Raw genomic sequence first — 22842 nt, forward strand, 5'->3', positions numbered from 1 at the left:
TGAATTTCTTGCAGCTTCATTTACCATCTCAAAATGACCAACTAATGCTTAAATGGTGATGTTCCGTGCTGTAGTTACAACTGCATTCCTTCTTCTCATGGGTGGGTTTTAACCATAATCCACATGGGTTGCTTTCGTATCCTATACTCTGTCCTAGAAGTCACATAACGATAAATTTTTTTTTTCTCTCCCCACTTAATCGATATACATATATGTATTTTATTTATTATTAAAAGTGTAAAAAAGTTTCAATATTTTAGTACAATATTTATTTATAAATATAAAAAGTATTTATTAGTTAATACGTATAAAAAGATTTTTAAAAGAGTTTTTATAAAATTCTAACACAAATTACTTATTTAGTATGATTTTTTATTTTTATTATTAATATAAGTTATTTGGAAGAGTTTCTATAAAACTCAAATTAAATATTTATTATGAGATTTTTAATAAAATAAAATTTAATTAGCAAGAAAATATATAAAGAAAGTAAATAATTTAGTCACTCTAATTAGACAAAAAATATAAAAATAAAAGAAGTATATACGTCTTAGTAGAGTTAAGAGTTTCTATAAAACTACCTATTTTTTTATGATTTTTTTATTTCTTTTTAATTAATATAAGGTGTTTAAAAGAGTTTCTATAAAACTCAAATTATCAATTTAATAGAAATTCTTTTTAATAAAATAAAATCTAACTAGATAGAAAAATATATAAAGAAAATAAATAATTTAGTCTCCCTAATTAGACAAGAAAACAAATAAAAAAAGTATATACAAATTACTTATTTATTATGTGTTTTTATTTTTTAAATTAATATAAGGTGTTTAGAAGAATTTCTATAAAATTGAAATTACCTATTTATTATGAGTTTTTTTAATAAAAGAAATCTAATTAGACTAGAAAATATATAATTTATTATTGTAAATTTTTTGTAAATTGTTATCATTATTTAATCATGTAATCTGCTTATCTTAATTAATATATCAATGTGATTATATTACGAAATTAATTTTAATTATCAATGTGATTTTTTTTTTTTTTGGACAATTTAGAATGTTATTGATATATATATATATATATACATATATATATATATATATATATATACACACACACAAATATATAAATATATATATGGGTCAAGTGCAGAAAACATTTCTAAAGTTTGCTTAAAGTGCATATCACACCCTTCACGTGCAAAAAAACACTCCTAAAGTTTCAATTTGATGTAAATAAGTCCCTCAATTTAAACCATAAGTTGACTAAATTATCCTTACTGAATCATTTTATAAAATATATAAAAATAAATAATTTTATAAAATAACTGAAAAAGACACTATTGGAGGACACCATTCACGTGCAAAAAAACACCAATAAAGTTTCAATTTTGTGCAAATAGGTCCCTCTCACAAATTTAAACCCTAAGTTGACTAAATTACACTTATTGAACCATTTTATAAAATATATAAAAATAAATAATATTGTAAAATGACTGAAAATGACACTATTGGAGGACGCCGACAATGGACAAGTAAATAAAGTGCAAATTAAAGGAAACAAATATGCTCCAAACTCTGAAAAATAGTGCAAACTGATATTGGAATTTTTTTCCTTTTTTTTTTTTGTTTGAAATAAAATAAAATAAAGAAAAAAAAATTAGTAGAAAACAATAAACTGAAACCTCAATAAATTCAAATCCTTGTTCTACAAATTCTCAAAGTTTAAAAAAAAAAAAAAAAAAAATCAAAAGTTTAGAGATGGACATTGAGAATTTTTTTATTATTATTATTATTTTTTTAAAAAAAGCATAATGTGCACATAACACTCCTATACTATGACATTAATAGCATATATACCCCCTTGAGTATTTTCGAAAGAGTAAAAGGGCAAAGCGGGTATTACAGAACTAATTTATGTTAAGAGGGGTATTTTTACACACTGTGAAAAGATTAGGGGTATTTTTTGCACACTTTTTCAAATAAGAGATAAAAATGCTACGCAGAGTATACTAATTAATGTAAAAATATATTATGTGTATGTGAGTGTTTGTATATGTATACGGGATAAAACTGAGAGCGAAGAAATATGAAAGGGGGAAAGGATAATTTTGTCTTAAAAATTTATATTATTGATTTTCATAAATGTACGAGACATCTCATGCATAATAATAGAAATTGTGAATAAGGAGAGCAATTGTGGAAGGACGGTCTCTAGCACCCTAGCACTCCTCATATATATATATATATATATATATCACGGATGACCATAGCATTTGATCAATGACTGTATTAAAAGTGTTACAATCAAACTATATCAATTTTATATAGTTTGTGTTTGGCCAATACAATCTTGAATGGTCCAAAATGATGTGCCTCCGAGTTCCTAATTCTTTGGTTTGACGATTTCAAAACCTGACATCAAAATCATGCGATTAGTTGAACAAAGACATAGTTATATATTTGGCGGTACCGTCCATTCACCTGTTTCAAACTTTCAAGCAAATGGAGGACCCAACAAGCTTTATCTACAGGGCTGGCGTGGTTTCAAAGACACCCAAACACACCTCATAAATTAAACAGTATTTTGCTTAATCTTGTACGTATAATGATCATACAAGGGACCATATGCTTATTACTAATCATAACTCGAACATTGTTTTTCAAATATGTCCGCTATTCAACCACTTGATTTGGACCATTTTTCTGGCAAATTTCCAATTTTTGAAAACAGTTTTCTGTTCTTGAAATTGTTGTATACACAAAATCACTTTGATTGTTAAACTATTTTTAAACATTTGAGTTCAAAAAAATATTTTGTTAGTGGTTTAAGATTCATAGAAGTATTATTAATTGATTTGAACATGTTCAAATTGTGTCTCTGTTTCATTAGAGATGAGTCTACCTGAGTTGGTCCAGTTTTGTTTCCATTTGAGAAACGATTGATTTCTGGTGGGCATGACATCAAACTTAATTCCAAAAGAATTAAAAAAGAATCATGATTGAAGAAATGGAGGCGTGACATTCAGCCTTATTAAAAAGCGTAGGCCCCTCTCATTATGGCCGGAATTTGACTATCTTCTGTTAACCAAACACGCCATGGCCGAGCGGCCGTGACAATGACTCTCTTAGATGTCAACATGTCACGGTTATATATATATATATATTTCTAGTTCACCGACGAATAAAAAATTCATCCGAATCACGACCATCCAAATATAGTTATCAAAAAAATATAACAATCACAACAGTCCATCATGCTGCTCATGTATGGTGCGGATGAATTTTTTGCTCACCAATGAGCAAGAGATGATTTCCGATATATATATATATATATATATATATATATATATGATTGTGTTACAATGACTTACACAACAGGGGTTTCTGAAAGATTTTGGGACCTAAATTATTCTATTTGGTCCTTGTCTTTAAGACAACTAAAGGTCACTAAACTTGGGATCCTGTGATAAAAAATAGAAGAAAGAGGGATGATAATGAGAACAGCTGTGAAAAATAATAAGGTACGAAGAAATAAAGAAATGAAAAAGGAAAAGGAAAAGGAAAAGAAAAAGAATAAAAAGAAAACAGAGAAGAGAATCTATGTGAATGGTTGGAGGTTTCAATTGTAATGATGGTGATTTAAGAGCATTTGAATTTTGGAGACATTGTATAGGAGGACCCGTCTTTGCCTTTTGCTTTTTGGCTCCCCTCCTTAATGGTAAATGGTGTTTGCTAGGTCATTTAAATTTCTATAAAAGTGGTAATAATAAGGCTGCTTGTTTTGAATTTGAAATTTTGAAAATTTTCATCTATTGCTTTCATAAATTGTGTTTGATAATGCATGAGTAGGTACTATTTGAAGAACAAATTCCACTTTAAAAGGGGATATGAATTTTGATGGGTGGCAAATTTTTTGGATGGTATTTTGGTAATTTTTGCATTTGTTACGTTGTCTTAGTGTGTCTCTGTATCAGTTTATTGTTTTGATTATTATAGTGAAATATCTGCAACTCTTGGACGTAGCCCTAATTTTTAGGTGAACCAAGTAAAAATTGTTTGATCTATTTTATGTGTTTTTTGTTTAATTTCGCAACAAATTTGAAGTGATAAGGTTAAATTATTTGTTTGGATAAAATGAGAGAGAAAAAAATGATGACATTAGTTATAAAAGAAAATAAAAGAAAGGAAAAAAAGAAAAGAAAGGACAACAACTAAATTGTTATTATTAACCATTTTGTAAGGTGTTATAAATTACCGAAGGATAAGTGGCCCAACGGTACTAGACTCATACTTTCAAAAGGGAGATCAAGGTTTCTATTCAAGTCTTGGTGGAGGCAAAAATGGGATGATGGCACATTAGGGATTTGGATCAACACACATTCCACATCTCCACCAACGTTTGAACTCTTGACCTCCCCTGTAGAGAGTAGGCGCCTGTACCGTTTTAGCCTTTTGGGTTATATAACCAATTGTCTTTTCCTTCCAAATCTCCTCATTTTTGGTAAGGATGATGGCACATTATGGATTTGGAGGGTTATCTAATCTCTCCCAATCCTTTCTTCTTTTCCCTTCGTTAAAAGCTACCCAAACACAATTTCTACTATCTTTTACACACGGTAGCTGGCCAAGACTGCACTTCCCCTTATTCCGAGAAATCTTCATCTATTTGTCTTCAAAACAATTAGATTAAGGTCTACTTAGTTTGTCACTCAGAAAATAGTTCTCAAATAATTCAAAAAATACAGTTATAATAAGACAAAAGAGAAAAGTGGGTCTGCTTGGTTTGTAATTCTGAAAACAGTTCCCAAAAATAAAAAAAAAACTGTTTTCAGAGAACTATAAAAGATTGTTATTTGAAAACGGGCCTACAATTTTCTAAAAACATAAAATTGTTCTCAGAGTTACAAACCAAACAGACCCATAGTTCTCTAAAACTGATTTTATTTTTAAGTGTGTTTTCAAAAAATAATTCGAAAAAGTCAACCAAGTAGATTTTCCTCTGGCAAAAAATTAAAAAAATTAAAAAATATTGTACAACATACATGCCCTATTACAAAAGAGAATTTTTAAAATAATGGATATTTCATATCACAAATTTTATGACTTGATTGGTTTGTAACTCTAGAAATTAATTATCAAAAATTCAGAAAATAGAAAACTATTTTTTGAGAACTAGAAAATACAGTTATTTGAAAACAAAACTTTTTATAATTGAGTTTTCAAAACTCAACCAAGAAGAGTTATTGTACAGTTTTTTGATTTTCAGTTATGTAAAAACAGTTTTCTATTTTCAGACTGACAAAGGAGGCCCTTATTCCCTATGCATGCTTTCTAATTATGCATATCAAACGTGCACCACCTAACCTAACCTAACCTAACTTGCTTGCAAGTCCACCCCCAAGCTGATGTTACACTGATCCATTCAACATAAGCATATAAAGCCGAGTCCAACAAATACATTCACTATTTCCGTGCAACAAATCTCCAACAAATTACAGAATGATAAGAATGACTATCATATCAATCATGAATAAAATGGTTACATCTTCAATATATGATCACTATCTTTCACAACTAAAACAACAATGATTCAAGGTGCGACAGAATACGCGAACCCACACTGCTATTCTCAACTCCAGATACACAAAAATCAACTGCAACATCCAGGTAATGCTATGTATATGTGATCCAAAGATGTGGTTAAAGTAAACCAGTGGTTATAAATGGATTGTTCGTTTGTTGGTGAGAAACATGGTTTACAGGAAATTCTCCAAACCCTGTATCACCGAAGGGATTTTGTGGCCCTTGTTGCTGATGCGGTTGAAAATAGGCAGGTTGGTATGGAGCAAAGAGATTCGTCTGTTGTTGAGCCATGGCTGCCAATTGAACTGATGGGGCAGGAGCGAGATTGTTAGACAAAGCAAATGGATCTGGTACCTCAAATGGATTCGGGGCGGGAATTCCATATACTGGCTGCAGGGAGGCTCTGTATGCTGCTTCGTCGTATAAACTATCTAGAGTGAGCAAGTCCAATCCCCCAGCCTGACATTCATAACAGTTCCCACATATGTAAACATCTGAGTGTGAATTCTTGATTTTTGAAATTTACAGTTGTAACATAACATTTGAAACCATCATGAATGCGATGTATAAGGCATTTTGTTTCCATTCGACACCAAATGTCTAAAACAGGAATGCATTAACATCAAGGCTTCCAGCTTTTCATATATTATCTACGATATTATTGAGAACACCAATGCAACAACTAAAGCATCCTGTGACCTACATTAAAATGTCGCAACAACTAAAGCATCCTGTGACCTACATTAAAATGTTGTTCTAAACGCAGCCAAAATGGTGGACTGATGTATCAGGTGAGAACAAAATTATAATAAACCTATGAAGAGCAAATTTTCAGTAGAAAAAAAAAAAATAAATAAAAAAAATAAAAAAAATAAAAAAAAAACAAACAACCGGAAATTGTAAGCATGCAAAGTACAACCATGAAGTCTGCAGAATCAGAACATATTAAATTGATTGCAGAATTTATGCAAGATTATGACTCTCCGTGAAATACCAGAGAGTTTGTCAAACATCAAACACCTCCACTTGGATAAAACTGGGCCTGAATTTTGACACTTAATTTTTTACACCTTCCTTTCCAAAGAAAAAGGAATTTTTGAGTTTCTTTAGCCACCTAATTTCCCCCCAAAATTTTCAAGGCATGCAACTTTTTGTGACTTGTAGGCTCACCTCAACATCGATTAAATAGATTATATATGAATTTATGACATCAACATCCTCCTTTAATAAGAATTCATCAGCATCAATCACTAAATTTCTTTTTTCCTCAACAAGTGTGATTCCATCAGGTAACTGGTTGGGAATTTGGTGAGGGATCCTATATTGGTATTCATCTGCGGCATAATCAACAGTGGAACTGTGGAAGGTTTCAGCAAAGCCTCCTTGAGTTTTCATCTGGAGCAGTGGCTGAGGGGATATAGGATCAGAAGCAATGATGATTGAGGGCGAGCCAGTTTTTCTGGACTAGTGGATTCTGGCCAATGGCTGCTACAATGAAGGGTTGGAGTCGCTGGAGATAATGGTGTTGGGTTCCCTTACTATATATGTGCTCAACTAAGTGTGTATAAAGCAGACATGTTGAAGGAAATCCCGTTCCATTCTTTTTTCAGTATTTCTAAATGTTGATGATATACAGATATATTTTAAAACTTTAGTGTTATTTTCACTTATCTCAATGTTTTGGCCAATGCAGACCTAACATGTAACTTATATGTTGTAAGAAATCACTTGTAATAAAAAAAAATGGAAAATAGAAATCATGTAGCCGATCCCATCCACATAAAATAAAGGCATCATGAGACATGAGATGTATCCTGTAAGTAATAAGAACCAGCGTTTAGTCCAACAACTTCTAAAAGCGACAACAAGAGGTAATATTTTTTCTTATTACGGTAACCAAAATCAAGGAATATTATAAAGGGAAAAACTAGCACCAAGGTTTTAGCTTAACTGGTACCTCGACCTCCTCCCATATCATATGGGAGGTTAAGGATTCAAGTCGCAATTGATGCAATAGTGTGTGCCATGCATGTGTGAGTGCTTACCCACCCACAAAAAAAGCGAGGAAAAAAAAAACACTTAGGAATATAGGATAGCCTACCAATTGCCTCTCGTTAACTGAAGAAACATTGCTGCTAAGATTGGTGACTAGGGCAAGTTCCCATCCAGTAGGATCCATATCTTTTGCTTGAACAGCACCAGAGTCAAATGATGCAGTACCTAGACAAACCACATAATTATTTCATTTCTTGCTAAAACATAATGTGCAACAAAATTAGACAAAGCAGCATGGGTCGAAAAGAACAGAAAATGACAAGAAAATGTCACCAGATGGAACTATGGCTAAAGCCAAAGCATTGCTTTCCTCAATTGCAAATGCATCAGACGTGGCAACTGTTAATCCCTGAGACAGCCAAAATAAGAAAAAAAAAAATTATGAAAGGAAAAGGGAAGGATGCAAGGATAAACATCAAAATTAAACACCGAAAGTAACAACTGAAATTTTACCAGTAGATCCCCAGTGTCCACACTGTTTTGAGTAGGGGGAGGGGCCTCAACATTTGAGACAGCAAGATCACCCGGGTGCAGTGGTTTAGAGTCATCAATGGCTAATTTTGTATCATCAGAAGGAGATGGAACTTCTTCTGGTTTATATGTCAACTGGAGCCTTTCTACATATTCCTAATCCATAGGGACCATATACCAATTCTCAGCACATAACTTCTAACATCAAAGTTGGAGTTGCATAAAACATTAATTAAAAGAGTACATGTCAAAAGTAAAAAACAGAATGTAGTACCAAACAGAGCTTGGCAGTGTAATACAGATTTGAAATATATCATTCAAGAAATTGCACATAAATAATCATACTGACCAATGTTTCCCTTGGAACAGACACCATTCGTGGTGCCTCTCTTATATAATCTTCCATGGTCACAAGAAAGGACTGTGGAGGCTGGAAAAGGTGAACAAGTGTCAATGTGGAGTCTTTCAAAACAATCTCATCAATAAAAATAACCTAAAACCTACTAAAATATTAACTAAAATAAAACATCATTACTTCTCTAAGAACAGGAAACTGGAAATTTCTAGCAAGTTCCAATCCTTTGCAAACTTCATAAAAACCGGAAAGGCTTCCAGCCTGCAGTAAAAACAAGCTTCTTGAGCATTACACCAAGAAGCTGAAATAGTGACAAACACTCCAAGTACTTTTGAAAGTACAATAGCAGTTAACCAAGAAGATTCAGCATGAATGTAAAAAGATCAATGCGGATATTACCTGCTGGCCAGCTCGTTTATAGATATCTAGGGCTTTAATGGCTTCATGTCTTGGCATCTCAAAAAACTGAAATGAAAATTTTAAATCAAAAATTGAAAAACAAGCATTCTTGCTTTTGTTTTTAATTTATTTATTTTGGGTAGGAAAGCAATACACATAATGCCCCCTATGGGGCTCGAACCCTCACCTTCCCTATGGGGAGAAGGGGCAATATTACTTGGGCCAATGGACTGGTGGTAAAATGGTAATAAAAGTAAAAAATGCAAGGTAGTACATTGTTAAAGAAGGTAATCTTAAGAAACAATATAGCCGTCTTACCTTATCAACAAGATTGATAATTCCATCATTGATTGCACAATAGATTTTAAAACTCTCTTTTAGTACCTGAGAATTAAAACATATTAAAAGGTCATGTCATTATTAGGTAAGTTCTATACCAGATTCGTCTGTATATTCTAACTTCATATCCTCTTCTTCTCTTTTTTGGTGGTCGAATTGAATGGTTTTTCGGGTGATTGGTGGTCTGGAGAGGAGGGGGAAATCTTATTTTTCCTTAAAGCTGCGGGATAAGAGGCAGAAAATAAATATATCCCAAATTTTATTCCTTACTATAAAGCTCTTCTTTAGCTTGAGTGGAATCTCCCGCAACCCCTAAGAAGAAGCTACATAGTGCAAGTCCCAAAGTGGACATTCTGTAGTACTCATCAATAAGAAGTCCCTTCTCACTATGCAATTTCATATGTGTGTACACACATAGAAAGAATAAGTGATTTTTTTAAAAATTACAAGCAAGCATGCATGCCATACCCATATGGTAAGCACAAACTACAAGTTCACTCGGAGCAATTTGACATAATTTTCATAAGAAGGGCCTTAACTTCCAATCTTAAGTTTGGAAAGCACAAGAAATTTCACCACTGTCTCTCCAGTTTAGTAGACCCAAGTTCTTAACCTTTGTTTTTTGGTGAATTAGACCCAAGTTTTTTAAGCCTTCTTATACTTGTGACTGGAATCTAACTTGGAGCATAAAAAGAGAGCTCGAATTCCAAACCTTTACTCTCGAGTACACCCATTACCTAATAATGGACATCACTTTGGCTAACTGAGCCTTCTCCACTACTGCTGCAGTGGAAAAGTGCCTTACTCCTCTATTTTGAATCATGATTTACGGGGGTGGAAAAGTGCCCAAGTCAAAGGTCTCCTCTATTTTTAATCATTGATTTATAGGGGTGGGAAGATGCTCACAGTTGAAGACCACCTTAAGGCTATATTTGTTTAAAAAAAACCCAGTAAAAGAAAGAAAAAAACATGCATACCAGAGCCAGTGCATATTGTATAACATAGTTGCTCACAGCTGCTCCTTCGGGCTGTAAAGTCAGAATACAACATCAATTATCATTCATAGATTTTGATATATAATCAACAATTCAGAAACTTCCATACTTATATACATGTCCTGGTGTATGATAAGTTCTGGAGTTCAGAAAAAGTACCTGACATCCAATGAGACGATATAGCAGCTGCTGTAAAGCAGGCAACTGCTCCAACAGTTCTTCACTATTCAATTCCCTAGTTCTACTGTAGCCCTGGTAAAAGCAAACCAGGAAATAAAAAGTGATCAAACCCAATGGCATCAAAATATGCTTGACACAACTTATATTTGTGAATAAAAAGTGATCAAAACAAAAGGTTCAACTATTAACCAACCCCTCCCCCTCAAGTTGTCATGGATTGTGGGACCATGCTTAATTTAATGGATTCCAACTTCTTATCTCCTACTTTTTAAAAGTGACCAATAATGTTTTCCTGTATTTTTTGCCTATGATAATATTTCAACCATAGATATTTTCCAGTACTCTATTTGTTATTCATTTTTTTTTTTTTTTTTTTTTAAAAAAAAAAAAAAAATTAAACCATGTTTAACTGCTTAAACAATATCTACATTGTTCTTTTAAGTAGTTGGAAGAAAGGCTTTGCTGAGTTGAATTGTGCCTTTTTTTGCCTCTCTTGCACGGGCAAAATACCGCACCCCATTCTTTCCACTTTTTAAAAACACAATTCCAACATAGACCACATAGAAAAGATAAGACTCAACTAAACAATGTCTCCAAAAATACAAACTCCTGACAGCAAGAGAGAACATGCTAGCCTATATTGTATCATGAAGCTCTTCAGAAAGATTCAATTTCAATTACTTAAAAAATAACCAAGCAAACCTTTGTTGAGTTAAGAAAAATAACAAGTGACAAAAAACTTATTAATTGAAAAGGGAAAGAAAGAAAAAGAAAAGGAAAGAACAACAATATATAAAAGTACTAAACCAAAATGAAGTGTCCAGATATTATCTCTTTACCAACTTGTGTTCCATTCTGATTGGGAAATTTTATCATCATTGCCTTTTTTCCCCCTCTTTCCTATCAGTTGAAAAATTATGTAATAATTTACATGTCTATATGTATATACACACATGCATATACTTTTGGGTATACCTTTTCCTGCCCTTGGGCAGGTCTAAGCAGGCGCTCAGCTTCAATATCATACTTTAGAACCCTAAAGCATTCAAGTCGTTCCTCCAAAAACAAAGCATATGTACGTACCCAAGCAGAACAATCCCAGGCTGGGAGGTGAAAAAAAGAATTAAAGAATTTCAATAAATAAAAATAATAATCTGAAAGCATCAAAATTTCTTGTTCCAAGTATAAAATTTTAATAAGAACAGTTCAATTAGACTGCTTAAAGGCAGTAATAATTTAAATAACAAAGAACAAGTATAGAGTATTAAAAATTAACCAATGGGACTTGAATCATCCTTGAAATTAGACAGTTGGAGAATGCGCCCTCTCTGTTGGAAATTCAGGATTTCTTCTCTAAATGTAGGATCACCCTCCCTTAATGTCCTATGAATAACTACCAGAGTCTTCAATGCTACCTGTCGAACAAAGACAACGAGTTAGCATATATAAACAAGTTTACATGCAAGACAAGCTAGATTTGTCAACATATAAGCAAACAATAGAAACTTAATTTTCAATCTTTTTGTAGCGTTATCATTCACAGAGTGAATGCAAATGAAGTACAAATTGCAGTATTGGCTAAAATAGGAAATTAGGAATTTGACACTATTTTTTTGTATCAATTACAATTCAATAAACAAATTTACCCTACCAAAGAAGGCACCAAACGGCTATATGTGAACTCTGTTGCTCACTTTTTTCATGTTGGAGGCTGTGTGGGACCAGCAGATGACAACATCACCACAAGTTGATCCTTTGATTGCAGCGACAAATGGAGCAACTAAAACACCTTGTTACGACAAACGCAGCAAACCCAAGAATAAATGAAGAAACACGACAGAAAAGTAATCACACCACACACAAAGAACACAAAGATTTAGCGTGGTTCGGCAAAGCCTCCATCCATGGTGGAGATCCGGTGAAATTTTTCACTATGCGAAAAATAGGAGATTACAAGTTTCAGCCCCACTCTCTTTCTCTGCGATTTTCAGTGTCTCAATCTCTCGCACTCCAAACCCTAAACGCCCTTATATATTGGGCTACAAGAGAGTACTCACTAGGGGTCCACGACCCACAAGCAAAAACGGGTCAAATTTTTGGTGGGCTTGGGCCCACGCAAAAGCTCATGCAACGGGTCGTCGGGTCATAAACGGGTCACAACACGACTTGGCACCAAATTCGGGCCACAACATCACACACCTTTTTCTATATTACTATTGAAAGAGGAAAAAAAATAAAAGTAATTTCTACCCAGCAAAAAGTACAGAGGAAAGAAGAAAAAAAGGCGAAGGTCCCCATAAAGGCAAAGTGGGTGTGTGAGTTTCAACTAGGGAAAAAGAAAGTATCCTCCACTCTTCCTCTCAGACTACACTGCCTAAGGGGGCAGAAAATCTCTTTAAAGTAATCAAGTCATTGCCCTCCTTTTGACCAGAGGCTCTGCTCCACATGATTACTGAAATATGGTTGAGAGAACAGTCAGATTCTGACCATCTTAATTAAATTTAATATTCCAAATGAAGGATGATATCAACAACTTGAGGATCATCGATAGAGATCCCTCTCTAATTGAGAGGGAGGTTATGGATCAATGTCCCTGTTTTGACAGACATCTTAATCCCATGAAGTTACAGACTATATACATAGTCTTGAAATTTTCTAAAATGAATAAATTTAGAGAGAAATGAATAAAATTAGATAGATGATGAAGACTGAAATTTTTTTAGAGAGAAATGAATAAAACTAAAAAAAAAAATTGATTGCCACATGGGAATCAAAAGAAACATCAAGTGCACGATTGAGGCCAAGATTCATAATGGAGGGAAGACGTGTTGCAGGTAACAAGAAGTGAATGCTAGTCAGAAAATTACATAATCTTCATCAAAAGAGGAAGACTGTCAATGAGATACATGACATTTTTTTTCTATCAAGGGCTGGTTCATTGAATTAGGGGATCCGATTGTTGCTTGACATACTAATGTTCTATATAAAGGGATCAATGATTAGGTTGCAATATATAAATTCAATCTGGTGAAAATGCAATTTGGATGCCATTTTAAGGCTTAGCAAAGCTGCATTGCTTGCAAAGCATGCCAATCAACCCATACAAATCATGGACTGAACATCATCAATCAAGCAAAAGCTGGATTCAACAACTGTTCAGATCAGAGTAGAACGATTGATTGAAGAATGTCCCTGACATGAACATTAACGGTGATATAATTTAAATGGGTTGGAGAAGGGCATTGTATTTATAGTTGCTCAGAAGATAGATGAACACTGCAAAGATAAGAATCAGAAAGTGGAGATTTCGGTCCTGCATCACAAGGTTGTTAATTCACATGCGATGCCAAGATTATTTCTCCAACTGAGGCTTCCACTAATATGTAGAATCGTGTCATGAGGTAAACATGGACAAATCTAATGTGTTGCTAGGACAACTGTGGCATACAGAAGGTGAATAGAAAATAATTAGCATCATAATACTTACTCCAAATGATGTCCATGTGAAGGTTGCCATTGCCAATATCAACAATGGAAAGAAACAAGCAAAACAACAATCAAGATCAAGCAGTAAACAATACAGGAATAACTTGTGGTAAGAGGAGAGGTTGGGGAGATCACACAAGGGGGAATTTTGAAATTCAGAATTAGTGAAAGAGAATGATTTTTGTCTATATGATCTGCAGTTTCTCTATAATTTGATCTCTTGTTACCCTACAATCTCAACTTTTAGAATGATTTTAAAAATTTTAATTGAATCACCAAAATATAGAGATGCACCAACATGCCAATGGCCTAGCGGTACCATGCCCCTACTTCCCAGAGGGAAGTCAGAGGTTCGAACCTTAGTGGATGCATGTGTGTGTGAGTACCAACTAAGAAAAAAAAAAAATATATATATATATATATAGATGCTTTAAGTGCAGAAAATTATCTTGCAGAGGAGGAAGGAAAGAGAACGGGCGGTGGGAGATCACATATGGATTTGAAATTTGGATTTCTATAAATAGAAATAGTAAAAAGAGAATTTTCTATCTGCAATTCCTCTATATCTTGATCGTGAACACACAATGATTTCACACTCCAACCCCTAAGATGATAAAATGGAAGTTCCAAACTACCTTCATCCCCTTCCCGAACATTTCCTTTGTCATCAAACCATGAAATGTGATATTTGTATTTCTCTCATATTTGCTTCAACAATATTTGCATCTAGATGGAACTTCTCTATCATCAATATTAAGACCCTTTTCCGGGAACCAGTCTAATACAAAATTAATAAATAATCAATCAAACCCTCCAACTTTATTTAAACTTCAGCATGATATTGCTTTGAACATATTTTATGCGTCAAGAGGTCCTTCCAACTGATATTCGCATACAAAACGCAAAATAGCAAAAACTAACCCTTCCAAGTTCAACCTGAAAGGTTATAGTGAACCACAACATCCACGTATCACAATACATCTTTGACTTAAATGGTAATTGATTATCCTTCATATATTTTCCCTTCTTTCGAGAAAAATAGCGCATTCTGATTTGTTAACCCAGGAAAAACTAAGCCAATGCCACCAATCTCCTCATACCTAGCAGAACGGTCGAGATCAGCTGTCATTTCAAATTCACGTCCAAACACTGGTAGCAGTCCCTCATACTCATCCAACACCATTTATAGATTCCCATCACTTAAGGCACCACCTTAGTATACCTTAAGAGTAACTTCTCTTGGATATTTTCTGCCAAATTTCTATATGGTTACAAATTCCATATTTCGAAGTCTTCATTTACACCTTCATAATTTATATTTATCTTACTGAAATAAAGAAAATCTGATTTCCCAACCCTAAAATTAATAAATTAAGAAAGCATGAAGAAAAATATCTGGCAGACACATGATCTGTACTTACTCGAGAGACAGCGAGACAGACAGCAAACTTTATTTCAAGATGATGATTTCTAGGGCCAATAAGCAAACAACTATCATTCTTTCTTTATTTATTTTTTGGGTGGGGGTCATCCAAAACTGTTGTTATCCACCAAGGAATAATAATAATAATAAAAAAATAAAAAAAAAAAACTGTAAGGATTGGATTTAGTGAACGGGAGAAATTAATAACCAGTTGGCAAGCGAAGAAGATACATTGGACTCACATGATATAAATATTAAACAAGTGCATTCCCAAACTTGAACAAATAACTATCAAAACAAAAAGCACTTAATAAAATATAATTAAAACTTCATTTGTAATCTTTAAAAAATTTGCACTTTCAAAAGACAGGATGGTACATAACTAATACCATCCCAAGTAACTATTTGACAGACACATAAAAATGAAATACTTAAACCAAGAAAAAGAATTGAATAAAAAAAAAGAAAAAGAAAAAAAGATTCTTGCTTGAAACCCAGATCATGTTTAAATCAGAACCATATAACCATATGCTAGAAGAAAAGAATCCCCACATGATTTATGGTGAAGTAGACAACAGTAAAACCCATTTCGTCTCCAAACATTCAATTAAGAGAGAAATTAAATCTGACTAATGGAGTAAAAATATGATAATGTCATTGAAATTGCCAAAAAATTAAACAAATAAAATCCACACCGTCCAATTATGCGTCTTTGTCAATCGCCTCGAAATCGCATGAATGCAGTATGCAACATCTGCTCGAGGCTGAACCGCTGAAGTGGCAGCCAAAATTTCTGCAAACACACACACACACACAAAAACCAAAATTTCACATGGTTGATCAAAAGTAGAAAAAACCCAAAGAAGAGTAATTTGGAGCCAGCAATACAAGAACTTACTTCTAATGTGTCTCTCCTTAGGTGGGCACTCAACGTGATTCGTAGCTTTAACAATCGCAACATCAACATCCTAATTATCAAACACAATCAATCAAATCTAAATAATCTTTGAGAATTGGGAATACAAATATGTCTATGTGCGTGTTTCGAGAGAGAGAGAGAGAATAGGGACCTTGAAATCGCTATTGACATGGGCGAGGCCAACTGTGGTATGGTCTTTAATAGCGCCGTAGGCCTTCCGCCATGTCTGAAGTGTACCCATTTGTCAACCACCGTCTCTCTGTCTCTCTATCCTCAGACAAAGGTGTTTCTCTCTCTAGACCCTCCCTCTCGCTTTCATGACGAGTGCAGAAACTGTTCGTTACTATTCGCGCTCTCTCTCTCTCCTCTCTGTATATATGCTTTTGGCGGCCCCTTCACTAAGTACCAAAACTTTTTTTTGTGAATTACAAGGGTCCAGATTTACGCGAAATATTATATGGTCCATAAATTTGTTTAATTACTAATATTCTTCTATCCGAGTCCAACTAACTATGGAACTATGTAATTCAATTAGTGACTTCACTTTACGGGTTGGATTCACATGAACCACTAGAACAGTCATTGCTTTGACTCCCTAGGTCTTTATCGTGCGTAAGAAAATGATTTTCTCACCCAATTGGTACTCTGATCACATGTCAATTTTTTTTTCTTTTTTTTTAAAACAATTGGTACTCTGATCACATGTCAACTTTTTTTTTTTTTTAAAAAAAGAAAATGATTTTCTCACCCAATTGGTACTCTGATCACATGTCAACTTTTTTATTTTTATTTTTAAAAAAAGAAAATGATTTTCTCACCCAATTGGTACTCTGAAAAATAAATTATAATAATCCTCACCCAATTGAAAAATAATTCTTACACAGAATATTTATAATAAATTACTAAATTAATTAATTTAATTAATTAATTATGCGATAAATAAAAATTATTCAACAATTCACTACAAGTTATTCGGTGTGGTGTAAATATTACTATTTTATTTTATTTTTAACACTTAATAAAGAACGGTACACCATTTGACATTTATTGCTTACTTTGATTTCTCATAAAATCTTTTTCTAATTGTCAGAAAGTAATTTGGAGTAAGAAAAATCAGCAACTCGTTTTCTAATTGTCGGAAGGTAACTTGGAGTATGAAAAATCAGCAACGCTATGATTTTCATATGAGGGTAATATTTTCATAACAGAAAGTGTAGAATCATCATTTTATAAAATTTTGTTTACCGATTCACTTAGAAAGAAATTATTGGCAGAACCAGGATTTTATTTCAGAGTATAAGAAAATCAACTGTCTCATACTTTTCATTAATTTAATTAGTCTTAGTCGTGATGCACCATAGTCCTAATAAAAATAGTGACCAAGCATCAATCAATTTCAAAAGAAACATATTGAAACTAACAATGCAATAAGTCACAAATCCAAATATAGAAATGTACCTTTCAAAATATATATAGAGAGAAGATAGAAATGTACCTTTCAAAATATACATAGATAGAGAAGTGCAATAACAGTGTATTAATTATTCACAAAAATATTACATTAAGGGTTTGTTTGCTTAGCATGAAATAGATAGAAAGGAAAAGAACAGAAAATTTTTAAATTTGTTAACAGTTTGGTTAGTGCGAAAGAAATTTTTTTTAGGAAAGTAAATTTTCGTAACCGTTTAATTTTTCTCAAAATATTTCTCGCAAAAAACACAGGGAAATTTACTTTCCCGTAAAAGTAATGTTTTCATATCTTAGTTTCTTATTATACCCATGCCACTTTCCCAACAAACTTCGTTAATAAGTGAGTTCCCTTCTATTGTAAATTACTTATATGTTAATATAATATTAATTTAATTATATGTGTTCATAAAATTAAAATGTTATTATATTTTTTTCCAATCATAATTAATAATGTGAATATTTATGAGCAGAGTGTAGGGTGAAAAACTAGGATTAGTGTCTCTACGTATATAATTTACAATTTAATTCATACATAGACTTCTCTCAATTTTAGGACTCTAAGTAAATTAGATGTACCAAACTAATTTAGTTTTAATTCTACATATACTAGATACATCAAACTAATTTAGTTAAAGCACTATATTTCGTTTAGATTCAAACTTTTTTTTCTTTCTAACTTGTACCTATAATCATATATATCAAATTATTAAATATCATATTCATTGTTTCATTTTGAACTTAAAATTTTAATTTTGTTCATAATTCAAAAGATAGGGTAATGTCTCAATGTCTTAAAAGAGTACAAAGTAATCTTGTAACTAAAAGGATAGATTTGGTAATTACAATCACTTTTTTTTCACTTTCATGCTTTTCAAACTCACAAAATAATATTTTCTCACAATTTTCTTGAAAAAAATTCTTGTTGACCAAATGCACGATAGGAACTTAATTTCCTTTTCCTTTCTTTTACATTCTTTCACTTTCACTTTCCATTATAATTTCTGTCTAACCAAACGGACCCTAAAGAAAAAATCAAAAGTATAAATACACACGTGGAGTTCATAAAAGTTTAAAAAAAAAAAATTTTAAGAAGAATAAAGAAAAAATAAAAGAAGAAGAAAAGAAAAAGGACTTTGAAAGGAAAACAAAATCAGGGTTTAAAAAAAAAAAAAATATAGTCAGTATTCACACTCCATTTTTCTACATTTACCCTACAACTTTCTTTTTCTATAACATAAATAACAAAAAACATATCTAAACTCATTAATGCATCACTTTTCTTTTATAATACCATAACTATTCTTTGCAATATGAACTTCCCTTTTTTTTTTTTTTCACCTTCTTTATAGTACTTTTTATTTCCTTTTTCTCTTGAAAAGAGAATTTATTCAAAACACTTTGACAGCTATTCAAAACAAAAGTAAAGAAAATGGCTAAAAAATTACTGGCGATAAAAAGTAATGAGACCAATGTGTGGATGAGAGATTAAAAAGAGAAGAAAATAGCAACCACTTCAATGTAAGATACAAATATATATTTCGAAATATGGTTTAGTTTATTACTGTAACACAATATAATACAAAGATTTTATTAAAGGGATATAAAAGCTTAATATAGTTGTATATAATACTATCTCTTTGTCTCTCTCTTGGTGTGTTCTTTTCACAAAATATTTTTGTTTTTTCTTTTCTCATCAACAAGGTAAACTTCAAGATTCAAAGATATTTCAAATTAATTTTTAAAAATTACATAAAGAAAAAAAAAAAGTCAAATTAAACTCAAGACATACAATACAGAAAAAATAAATAAAATAAATTTACCATTACTCTTAGATGAAGTTGATTATTTCATGAAGTTTTAATAGTTTTTTTTTTTTTTTTTAATTTTTTTTATTTTTCGTGCTTACAATATCAATTTATTTTTGTGATCTTACACTGTTACTTACAAGGATTAATATCAAATCATAAGCAGATATAATAAAAGTGACCACAAGATATCTTTCATTACTAAAAAGGTTATTGATAACTGATAAGTAGAGAAAGAATGGAGACCGTAGTGACCAAAAACTTTAATTGATAAGAGAGAGGAAGACAAAAAAAAATAACTCTCTCTCCAAAAACTTTAATTGATAAGAGAGAGGAAGACAAAAAAAAATATCTCTCTCTCTCTCTCTCTCTCTCTCTCTCTACTTCACTGACTCAATATTGTACATTAGAAAATGATTTTCTCCCCCAATTAGTACTCTGATCACATGTCAATTTTTTTTAATGTTTTTTTTAAAAAAATAATTCTCACTGAGGATACCAAAATGACCCAGGCTTGGTATGATCCGTATTGCAAAGGACGGGTCGGATATGGATAGACAGGATGGAGCAAGTTCACGCTGGATGGGCCCAGATCCATAAAGTTATTGCAGAAACCTATGTTAAAATGAGAGAAGTTGAGTCCAGGCAAAAGGTAGCAGATAAGGCCCAGGCCAGAGGAGGTTGTAACCGTCTATAAATAAGGGAGATCGAGAGGGAAAAGACGTTAGAAAAGATTGGGAGTGAAAAATTTCTCTCTCTGTAATTGGTGGAAATTATTTGTACTTTCAATTGGCGCCGTCTGTGGGAAGAACATGAAGGATTCATTGATGTTGTTCTAGATCGATTCGATTCAAAGCACTCTGCGAGGAAGACGATTAATTTGCGAAAGCTTAATCAACATTGGCAATAATACGATTTGTCTCGATGAGTCCAGGCTCCGGTTGATTTCACGAAGTTGGCGTCCGATCCAAGCAGATCAGATCTGTACTTGATCCGGTGAACTGCACAATTGCGATCTGTTGTGATTACTGAATCCGGCCAGTAGCGGACTGAATTCAGCAAGTGTGAGTTCAGATCTGGTGTATGCGCGTTAGCGGAACTCCGATCTGATCAAGAAATCTACAGTTGATGACTTTGCTCCAATCTGGAATGATGATCGGAGAGGCGAACTCAAATCCTTTGGAGAACGGCCAGCAGACGAAGCTCGATGAGCTGATGAACATGATCGACGCTTTGAGGAAAGAAAATGCAGAGCTACGAGCTGGAATGGAGCGTCGTGAGGCTCTTGCAATTTCGAGGCCACCTCCTGAGGGAGAGGGAGCTTTGCCGTCCTAAGTTGATCGTCAAGATGATCCAGAAGGTGTTAATCGTGTTGATCCACGTCGTGATGAAGTTATAATCGGTGATCTGCCTCCGAATATCCGTCGAGTAGAGGATCGGGAATGATCTATTCATCTGGAACCACATCGCGAACGAATTATGAGGGAGGAAGCACCGGCATATGAACATAGGGTTGCGTCACCATGGCGAAGTGAGTTTGCGGAGGACAAGTCATTCGATCCGCCTTACCGACCTTTATTAGCAACATTTGATTACCACAGTTCAGAAAGAAGGTCTGCTGATCGGGGGTTTTCAAGGGAAAACGAAGCGTTGCACTCATCAGCAAGAATGGTCGCATCTCTGTTCACTGATGAAATTCTGAACGCGCCGAATCCGAAGAAGTTCTCCATGCCGGTTTTCATTCTGTTTGACGGAACAACCGATCCAGTCGATCACATCTACTATATTCAGTTGAAAATGGCTCTGAATACTAACAATGATCATTTGATGTGCAAATACTTCCCTACGAGCTTGGCTGGACCAGCTCTTAATTGGTTCAAGAATCTGGCTCAGGGCTCAATTGCCAGTTTCCAGGATTTATGCAATAAGTTCATAAGCCAGTACTATGGGAATAAACGTCCGGCTAAGGATGTATCAAGCCTTTTCACAATGAAACAGCATGAGGATGAACGGCTCCAGGCTTTTCTCACCCGGTTCAACCTCATTAAAAGTATGGTAATGGAGTGTCATCCATCCACAGCAGTCCAAGCATTTAAACTCACAATGAATCGGGGGACGCCATTCCGCACCAGTTTGGTGGTTAATACGCCAAAGACCATGGACGAGCTGAACGAGAAAGCTGACGATTTTGTTCGTCTTGAGGAAGAAGAGGCAGCTAATTCGAGGAAGACGTTAATTATTTCGACGGAAGAGAAGTCCAAAGCCAAGATCCGGCAAAAACAAGCTCAGCCGCAACGTCACACCTCATGGAAGGCGGAGAAAAGGCCCAGGGAGGAGGAATCAGTAACTCCACTCAGAGTCACCTTAGCAAGGCTATACCAAGAAAATAAAGATAAGTTTCGTCCTCCTTTGCCAATTAGGCAACCTCTTGAACAGAGGGATCAAACTAAACATTGTGCTTTCCATAGTGATTTTAGACATCAGACTAACGAATGCAGGAACCTAAGGAGGCAGGTAGAGATGCTAATCGCAAAGGGGGAATTTGTAAGCTATGTTCAAGGTCCGGCGCAAGAGCAGAACTATGATACCCCTCGTCCTCATCCCCGATAAAGCAACAAAAGTCTTAACTACAAATGAGTGTGTAGCACCTGTATCAAATAAAATACGTCCATGCAAATCATGAATAGGAAACTTACCCTTAATAGTCGGAGGTGCCTGAACATCCTGTGGCATGGGGTTATACACCCTGCCATAATGCAACTGCTGTGGTGCCTGTCCCTGAGTCTGCGGCGGTGCCGGTAAAGCCAGATGTGTCTGTCCCTGAATCCGTGGAACCTGTGGAGCTGGTAGAGGCACTGGCGCCCTCTGTCCCTGCTGCACATACTGTCCCTGTCCTGCTTTAGGACACTGCCTGGTGGTATGACCATACTCTCCACAACTGTAACAACTACCCTGGAAAGTACCAAATGGCCTCCTCTGTCGGTTAGCCCGTGGCTGACCCTGTCCTGCCTGTGGTCCCCCATTCTGTTGCCTCTGAATAGGTGCCCCATTCCGATGAGCATCTGAACCACCCTTGTACTTCTTCCAAGGCTGTTGTCCCTGGAACTTGCCTTTGTCATTATGCCTGTGACCATTGCCGTTCCCCTTTTCAGCTGACTGATTAGTAGAGTCTTTATCACCTCGCTTCTCACCACGAGCCTGCCTGATGTCCACAGTCAACTGATACTGTTGTAGAGCGGCGTTTACCACCTGAGCATAGGTAGTATAGGCTGGACTACCTGTAATAGCTCTCTTGATAGACCACATCAGTCCCTTGACGAAACTGTTACGCTTCTTCTCATCTGTATCCACCTCCTCCGG

At 34.2% G+C, this 22842-nt stretch overlaps 2 protein-coding genes across 2 annotated transcripts; one reads left to right on the forward strand and one right to left on the reverse strand.

The window, feature by feature from the left end:
* Positions 1-5438: 5438 nt before the first annotated feature.
* Positions 5439-16591, reverse strand: LOC132302505 (putative clathrin assembly protein At2g01600). Its single transcript, XM_059799391.1, has 15 exons — positions 16359-16591; positions 16187-16256; positions 15984-16081; positions 11656-11794; positions 11355-11482; positions 10359-10451; positions 10182-10232; positions 9184-9249; positions 8866-8931; positions 8647-8727; positions 8461-8541; positions 8094-8267; positions 7914-7989; positions 7687-7805; positions 5439-6044 (listed from the first exon to the last, which is right to left on the reverse strand). The coding sequence occupies exons 1-15, from the start codon at positions 16446-16448 to the stop codon at positions 5703-5705; spliced, it is 1674 nt and encodes a 557-aa protein (XP_059655374.1). The 5' UTR covers positions 16449-16591; the 3' UTR covers positions 5439-5702.
* A 4370-nt stretch (positions 16592-20961) lies between these two features.
* On the forward strand, positions 20962-22067 carry LOC132304618 (uncharacterized). The gene is made up of 2 exons (XM_059802367.1): positions 20962-21825; positions 21981-22067. Exons 1-2 carry the CDS (start codon positions 20962-20964, stop codon positions 22065-22067), a joined length of 951 nt encoding a protein of 316 aa, XP_059658350.1.
* Positions 22068-22842: the final 775 nt, after the last annotated feature.

Source organism: Cornus florida, unplaced genomic scaffold (genome assembly GCF_030987335.1).
Source record: "Cornus florida cultivar Cherokee Brave unplaced genomic scaffold, ASM3098733v1 CherokeeBrave_3.0.0_Hap2_Chr04, whole genome shotgun sequence".
Classification (NCBI taxonomy): Eukaryota; Viridiplantae; Streptophyta; class Magnoliopsida; order Cornales; family Cornaceae; genus Cornus; species Cornus florida.

What these genes read in the sequence shown, in the direction of transcription:
- LOC132302505 (XM_059799391.1), bottom strand. Translation starts at nt 16,448, where the DNA reads ATGGGTACACTTCAGACATGGCGGAAGGCCTACGGCGCTATTAAAGAC. An exon ending in ATCGTCTCATTGGATGTCAG is followed by an intron (nt 10,233 to 10,358) that starts GTACTTTTTCTG and finishes CTGACTTTACAG; the next exon opens with CCCGAAGGAGCAGCTGTGAG. An exon ending in CAGTTAACGAGAGGCAATTG is followed by an intron (nt 6,045 to 7,686) that starts GTAGGCTATCCT and finishes TATGAATGTCAG; the next exon opens with GCTGGGGGATTGGACTTGCT.
- LOC132304618 (XM_059802367.1), top strand. Translation starts at nt 20,962, where the DNA reads ATGAGGGAGGAAGCACCGGCATATGAACATAGGGTTGCGTCACCATGG. An exon ending in GGCCCAGGGAGGAGGAATCA is followed by an intron (nt 21,826 to 21,980) that starts GTAACTCCACTC and finishes TAACGAATGCAG; the next exon opens with GAACCTAAGGAGGCAGGTAG.